General features: G+C 42.1%; 1 protein-coding gene across 2 annotated transcripts; it reads left to right on the top strand.

The window, feature by feature from the left end:
• The first annotated feature begins 227 nt into the window (after positions 1-227).
• smpx (small muscle protein X-linked) lies at positions 228-5,736 on the top strand. Of its 2 annotated transcripts, XM_068039877.1 has the most exons (4): positions 228-313; positions 1,445-1,506; positions 1,665-1,751; positions 5,454-5,736. In XM_068039877.1, exons 2-4 carry the CDS (start codon positions 1,471-1,473, stop codon positions 5,580-5,582), a joined length of 252 nt encoding a protein of 83 aa, XP_067895978.1. In that variant the 5' UTR covers positions 228-313; positions 1,445-1,470; the 3' UTR covers positions 5,583-5,736. The 2 variants fall into 2 exon arrangements, with proteins under 2 accessions (XP_067895978.1, XP_067895977.1); XM_068039876.1 differs by lacking the exon at positions 228-313 and having other exon boundaries at positions 1,390-1,506.
• Positions 5,737-8,035: the final 2,299 nt, after the last annotated feature.

Genomic DNA, 8,035 nt, shown 5'->3' with positions numbered 1-8,035 from the left:
CATGCACATTTGACCCTTCCAGTTAAAAGGGCAAATACTAACATGGAAAAAGCAGCCTCTGCCTATCAGGCGCTATTTTTAGTTGGAACAACTGTCAGCCACGTCAGGAATCTTGTCACAATCTGCCTCCAAACTAAACTGATGCACCGACCCAACTATCTTCTTCGATCGGCTTCTGTCCCGTCCAAAAACACCTGAGTCATTTCAACCCTCAAATCCACCAAGACCGGGAAATAACATCCAACCTGTTGGTTTGGGATATAAACAGAAAACAAAATTCTGCAGCGGTTAAAAAGGCGGCCATCAGTTACAGGTAAGTTTCTGGAAAGTTTGGGGTACATTTTACTGTTGTTTTATTGGTGTGCTCGAAGGCTCAGTGGCATGTGAGAAGGAGTTGAACAATCAGGCTGGATTTTGGGCGAGAGAGTGAAATGAGGAGCCTCACACTGTACAAGGAGAAAGTGACAAGAAATTGACCAAAAGCCCATCATCATTGGGGAGCTGCTTTTGGAAAGGTGACCCGCTAGCTCTGGCTTTGTGTGTCTTTCCCTCTCGGTCTTGGACACAGGCTCGGTGATAGTGAAAATATTAGGTCCAGTCCTGTGACTGTGACGTGACTGTGCCAAGAAAGCGACTCTGACCTTTCAGCAGCACTGAGCCGCTGTCAGAGCCTGCTGGACGGCCGTAACTTTCAAACATTGATGCCGTGACTCATCCAGATGCAATCCACTGTCGACTGCAATGCTTATTCTTAGGACATGATTCTCCTGTTGCTAATACCGCACCTCTCTGTTCGGTGTTAGGCAGTACAACTCAAAAGTGTTCCAGGATGTTAACGCGAGGATATTTAATACTGCACATTATTGAGTGAAAGTTACCTGCGACCGAATTTTTTTTCGAATTGCGCATTTCTATGTATCGTAAAGGAATTTCAATAAATGCCATCCAAGAATAATATTTGCTCTGTCTCACCTGCCTGTGATTTGAGTGGTAACACGCCACTATTCGCTGGATGTGAACTGCCCGTAGAATTTGTTACCTCTATTTATTAATTAATATTTTGTCACTTCTGAAATAGCTGTAGAAATAACACGCAATCCTTTGCTTAAAGGAACCAGCAGGAACACGCAGTGTGTTTTGAGTTTTTGTTAGTTGGTGTAGATGGTTTAAATAAAGGAAAACTTTCTTTAAAATATTTGCAGACAGTACTGAGAACATCATTTCGATGTCTATTAAAGATTCACTCAGAACTGAGCCAACAGAGGCTCAAGTGTTTATGTTCTGTGTCCATGTAAGAGGTATCTAGGCAACATTGAAATGGACACTGAAAGATTATCTCTAGTGGGGTCACTAACAATGTTACAGCAATAGTTATTTCCAGCTCTCCACCGTACGGCTTCCATATTCTGGATGTTTGGATTTAATTGTCTTTTCTCGTTTCTAGCGGGAAATCAAGCTTTCCTCCACACAATGTCCAAACGGAGCTCCAATGTCAAATCTATTCAGGTGAGATGAACACTCCTTAGAAATTGCCTGTTGGCAAAGTATCAGATGTTCTGTGTCAAAAAAACTGACATTGTGACTATCGCGAATCTCGGGTTATTGTAGACTGTCACTATTGCTAATAGATGCTGAAGAGGTTGTTTTGTCTGATGCAATTGCAGGCCAACATAAACATCCCTATGGGCGCCTTTCGGCCTGGAGCTGGACATCCCACCAAAAGAAAAGAGTGTACCTTAGAGCCCGATGGGGTGAGTGAGAAAGCAAACAGTAACAATAAAAGAAATAACTTGTATTTATTTAGCACCGGTCATAACCTCAGGACGCCCCAAGGGCTTTACAGTTGTGTTACAGTTCTTTTTTGAAATGTAGTCACCGTTATAATGTAGGAAACACAACAGACAATTCACAAACAGCAAGGTCGCACAAACAACAGTGATAATAACTAGATAATCTCTTTCTAGTAATGTTGCTTGAGGCCAGGTCTTCCTCAAATAGATCAATGAGGGAATTTTACACCCACCTGAGAGGGGCTTCACTTTAAGTCTCACCCAAATGACGGTATCTCTGACAGTGCAGCACTTCCTCAGTAATGCACTGAAATATCAGCTTACACTTTGTGCTCAAATTCCAAACCCCACAACTTTCTAACTCAGAGGTGAAGGTGCTACCAGTGAGCCATGCTGACACCTAAATGATAATCATGGCACTTTACCAATAGCTGGAGTGCTGAAAAATTTGGTGCTGACTATGGTGTGTTTTAGAAATACCACAACTGCTAAAACAATGCCAAGAAATAAAATGTAAAGGAAGATTTTGCATTGCTGTATTATTCACCAGTGTTAAATAAGATTGGAACTGTGCCCCCTGTTTCCACACCTGGATTGTGTGAAGTTCACATTTTAAGCAATGATTTTAGTGTTATTGTCTAACCTGACTGTCTTGTATAAGTTTGGGTAAGAACATGTCACACGATACAGAATCATGAGGGATCTGGACAGAGTAGATAGGGAGAAACAGTTCTCATTGGCCAAAGGATCCAGAACCAGAGGACACCGATTTAAGGTGAATGTCAAAAGAAACAATGGAGAGATGAAGAAAAGAATTTTACACAGTGAGTGGTTTGGATCGGGAATGCACTGCCTGAATGTGGAGGCACATTCAATTGAGGCCTTCAAAAGGGAATTAAATAATTATCTGAAGAGAAAATATTTGCAGGGCTATGAGGAAAAGTGAAAGGAGTGGGACTATGTGAGTTGCTGTCGCAGAGAGCCAGCATGGAAACAATAGGCTAAACGGCCTCCTTCTGTGCTGTAACTATTCTATGATCCTATGAAACATCTTTTCAGTACAGAGGTACTTGTGAACCAGGACAGTAAAGAAAGATTTGCATTTATATAGCACCTTTCATTGCCTCAGGATTTCCAAAGTGCTTGACAGCCATTGAAGTACTTTTAAAGTATACTCACTATTGTAATATAGGAAACATGGCAGGCAATTTGCTCACAGCAAGTTCCCACAAACAGCATTGAGATAATCTATTTTAATAACAACAACTTGCACTTATATGATACCTTTAATGTAATAAAATGTCCCAATGCACTTCACAGTAGCATGATAAAACAAAATTTGACACCGAGCCACATATTACAGCAGATGACCAAAAGGTTGGTGAAAGATGTAGGTTTAAAGGAGCATTTTACAGGAGAAAAGTGAGGTTGAGAGGTGGAAAACTTTTGGGAAAGAATTCCAGATCTTAGGGCCTTAGTAGCTGAAGGCGCGGCCACCAATAGCAGTGTGATTAAAATCAGGGATGCTCAAGAGGCCAGACTTAGCCAGGAGTGCAGATATCTCAGAGGGTTGTGGGGCTGGAGGAGATTACAGAGTTAGAGAGGGGTGAGGCCATGGAGGGATTTGAAAACAAGGATGAGAATTATAAAATTGACACATTGCTTAACTGGGAGCCAATGTAGGTCAGCAAACACTAGCGATGGATGAATGGGACTTGGTGCAAATTAGGACATGGGCAGCAGAGTTTTGGATGACTTCAAGTTTACGGATAGTAGAACATGGAAGACCAGCCAGAGGTGTATTGGAATAGTCACATCTAGAGGTAACAAAGGCATGAATGAGGGCTTCAGCAGCAGATGAGCTGAGGCAAGGCAGAGACTGGCGATGTTACAAAAAATGAAATAGGTGGTCTTAGTGATGGCATAGATATGTGGTTGGAAGCTCATTTCGGGGTCAAATATGACACCAAGGGTGCCAACAGTCTGGTTCAGCGTCAGACAGTTGCCAGGGAGAGGGATCTAGTCAGTGACGAGGGAATGGAGTTTCTGGCAGGGACTGAAGACAATGGCTTTGGTCTTCCCAATATTTAGTAGGAGGAAATTTATGGTTATTCAGTACAGGATGTCAGCCAAGCAGTCTGATAATTTAGATACAGTGGAGGAATCATGAGAAGTGGTGGTGTGGTAAAACAGGGTGTCATCAGCGTACGTGTAGAAACTGATGTATTTTTGGATGACAATGCCAAGGAGCAGTATGTAGATAAGAAATAGGAGGGGGCCAAGAAAGATCCTTGGGTGACACCAGAGAAGTCATTACAGGCGATTCTCTGACTACTATTAGATAGATATGATTGAAACTAGGCAAGTGGAGCCCCACCCAGCTGGAAGATGGTGGGAAGGTGTTGGAGGAGGATGATGTGGTCAACCATGTCAAAGGCTGTAGACAGGTCAAGGAGGATCAGGAAGGATAGTTTAACTTTGTCATAGTCACATAGAATATCATTGGTGACATTGATAACAGCCATTTTTGTACTGTAGCAAGGGTGGAAACCTGATTGGAGGGATGTGATGTGGAGTTCCAGGAAAGATGGGTATGGATTTGAGAAGTGATAACACATTCAAGGACTTTGCACAGGAAAGGGAGGTTGAAGATGGCATGGTAGTTGCAAGGATGGAGGGGTCAAGGGTTGTTTTTTGAGAAGGTTGATGGTGGCAGATTTGAAGGAAAGGTGGACAGTACCTGTGGAGAGAGAACCATTAACAATACCTAACATGGGCTAACATGGTAGCTAGGAAGGGAAGTTAGGGGGTCAGCAGTTTAGTGGGAATAGGGTTGAAGGAGGAGAAGGTGGATTTCATGGACAGGATGAGCTCAGAGAAGACATGAGGGGTGAAAGGAGAGAAACAAGAGGAAGATGTGAGTTCTAGGCTAGGGCAGTAGCCATAGAGGAAATTTGGCCAGGTGGGCACAGGAAAAGGAGAGAGATGGCAGAGGCAGCTGATTGGCTGGTCTCAATTTTAGTGACAAAGAAGTCCATGAGCTCCTCGCACTTGTTGGGGGTGACGGTGGAGGAGACGGAGACAGGGCCTTAAGAACATGGTTTGCGGTAGACAAAGGAATCCAGGGTTATTTTTGCATCCCAAGATGAGTAGTTTTGATAGACCAGAGCAGGGCCTGATATTGCTTTATATGGTCCAGCCCGATCTGGTGGTGAATGGCTAAACCAGTTTTAGTGATGTTGGTTGAGGTATAAATATTGCCCAGGACACTGGGGAAATTCCCCTTCTCTTCTTTGAAATAGTGTTGTGGGATCTCATCTTATCTGAAAGACGCACTTCTGACAGTGAAGGACTCCCTCAGTTCTGTATTGGAGTGTCAACTTAGACTTTGTGCTCAGATTTTGTGTCTCTGGAGCAGCACTTGCCCCCACAATCTTCTGACTCAGAGGCGAGAGGGCTACCACCCAGCCAAGGCTTACACTATTCCGGGATGCGAAGACATGAACTCACAACCTGTTGACTCAGTGGTGAAAGTGCTACCACTGGACCAAAGCAGGACTGTAAGCATCACTTACAGATTGACATTTAGACCAGGAGGAGACAGGGTGTGAGGTAAAGGTGATATTCTTTTCTGAAGTTTGGTAATGGTTTCATCTGATACAGGGGGCATGCAGTAAATCAGAGGAAAAGAAAGAGCTGCCTGGAGCAGTGAAGTTACCAGGACCGGCTGTCAACCTCAAGCAGCTCCAAGATGCCAAGAGTGAGCTCAAATTTGTCCCCAAGGTCGAGTGAAAGAAATGTGGACTCAACTTCAGAAATGGCATCTGTTTTCATTGACTTTCACTTTGAGCCACCTCTGCTCGTGCAGAATGGCATTGGGCAACTCACATGGCCCAACATTTTATACAGATCTACTGGCTTTGATAGAATAAACCAACAATTTGTACAAAACACATCCTTTGCTACTATTACCTCTATTACTGTAAAACTGCAGTGTTTGCCCGCCACTCACTGTTTTCTTAAGAATGTAATTATAAAATATATTGTAAAATAATTACAATTTATTAAACCAGAAGTCTTGTTAAATTCAAAACTTCACTGTTTGATAAATCATGTTTTATTAGAATGTGTGGGTATTACATAAGTGAATGTTTTAATTAAGAATGTTAAAACATTACACTGTTGCCTCCTTATGTAGTTATAATATGCAGTGTTAGAAAACGTTGTCTGTTTTTGACTGATCCCTCATCCACTATTAATTTAGCTGATGCAAATCTACTGAATAATGGCACAGTTATAAACACCGCACCCAAAGTTGACTTCTGGTTACATTTCCATTTGTTTGTTGGTCCAATGCGATGAGTGTGAACACAGCTCACATTACAAGACATCCTGGCCCTTCAGAGTGAACCATGCAACATCACCAATGTGATTATTGGAATAATTTCACATCACATTGACTGTAACATTTATTTGAAAACATTAACTGCTGTACTAACTGTAAAATAACCAGCCCAGATCCACAGCTCATTAGTAACAGAAAACTATGAGCTTTCCAACCTCTGTTAGAGACCACAGGGTTGATTTTAACTTGGCCTACTCTGTAGAAACTGGGCAGTAGCGGAGTTAAAATAGCCGAGGTGGCACTACCCTGTTCCACTCCACCTCACTATTTACTGATGCCTTCCCTGGGCAGTCCTAGTGCTGGCCTGAATCAGGCAGGACCCTCATAACTCTATGCAAATTGGGATCCCATGAGCAGAAGGGACGCTGATACAACTTTGAGGGTCAACTTGGCAGAGTGTGAGCAGTGCACAAATTCCACTCAATTGTAGCTGGCTTAAGAGGCAGTGGCTCCAAAATAGATGTGAAAAATTATTTTTATGAAGCCTGGAGGAGCAGCAATTAGCAAAATTGGGGTGGGGTGTATGCCAGGTGCCTGTTTTGATAGTGCTCATTTTGCACCCTGCTGAAGTTGAATTTTAACCCTATCACATACAAATGGGAGTAAAATAGTCAAAGTCTATATTTCGAGGCATCTTGTTTAATATTCACTGATGTTTACATAGCACAAGCTATAGTAGTTACTTCTGTAAAGGTGAGAGGCAGCTGGGTGCTGTGATGTGGGAGGGATTGTAATTTTCTGTAGGCAGGTGATGGTGGAAATGGCATCATTCGTTTGTACTTATCTTTTCAATATATTGCACCCCACCATTTAATGGGCAAAAGACAATGCATGAAAATCATAACTCTCATCAACATTTCACATCCAATTCATAACAGAAAATCAAATGAGATGCAGCAGTAAAATTTCTAGGAACTTATTTATCTGCCATCACCCAAGTGATGAAAGTTTGAATTTACGAAACAATTTTCTATAACATTTTTATTTGATGAAGGCAAACTATGGAATGAATAAAGCAATCTTAAAAAGAGCTTGAAATCGACACTTTTCTTGTAGGCTATTTTCCAGAATGCTGATAAGGAATTTAAAAGTTTTCTTGCGCTCTCTGATTCAGAATCTTTCTCATGGGATCAGCTTTTCTCATTAAGAAAAAAATATGAGGTTATTTTTAGTGTTTTGGGGACATCTGGCTCTTAGATGCCCGAGTGTGCATATAACACATTTCAAACATTAGCGCAGTTGAACTAAAAAGAAAGACTTGCATTTATATAGTGCCTTTCATGACCTCAGAACATTCCAAAGCGCTTTACAGCCAATTAACTACTTTTGAAGTATAGTCAATGTTGTTATGTAGTGACTGGTTTCAGATAGTCCTGTACTGGGACTCCAACATAGTTGGCACATCCATATAGACAGTTATAACTCTCTAAATAATTTTATGCTTTCACACACATCATATGGCAATCACATCGTTACACCATTGCTACACAAGACACAATGGTCATGGGTTAGACAACTGCAAAAGTGAACAAAACCAAGCAGAATGCATGCCAAATAGATAACTGAGGGAATAAAATACTTTTACCCCGAGACTTCTTCAAATATTTTTCACTTGCCACCTTCCACTTCCCTCCCGAGGCAGTGACTCCTCACTGAGGTGCAGTTTTGAGAACATTACAGCGCAGTACAGGCCCTTCGGCCCTCAATGTTGTGCCGACCTGTGAAACCATCTGACCTACACTATTCCATTTTCATCCATATGTCTATCCAATGACCACTTAAATGCCCTTAAAGTCGGCGAGTCTACTACTGTTGCAGGCAGGGCGTTCCACGCCCCTAC

Source organism: Heterodontus francisci, chromosome 10, assembly GCF_036365525.1.
Source record: "Heterodontus francisci isolate sHetFra1 chromosome 10, sHetFra1.hap1, whole genome shotgun sequence".
NCBI classification, from domain to species: domain Eukaryota; kingdom Metazoa; phylum Chordata; class Chondrichthyes; order Heterodontiformes; family Heterodontidae; genus Heterodontus; species Heterodontus francisci.
This window is presented reverse-complemented; position numbering and strand designations above follow the sequence as displayed.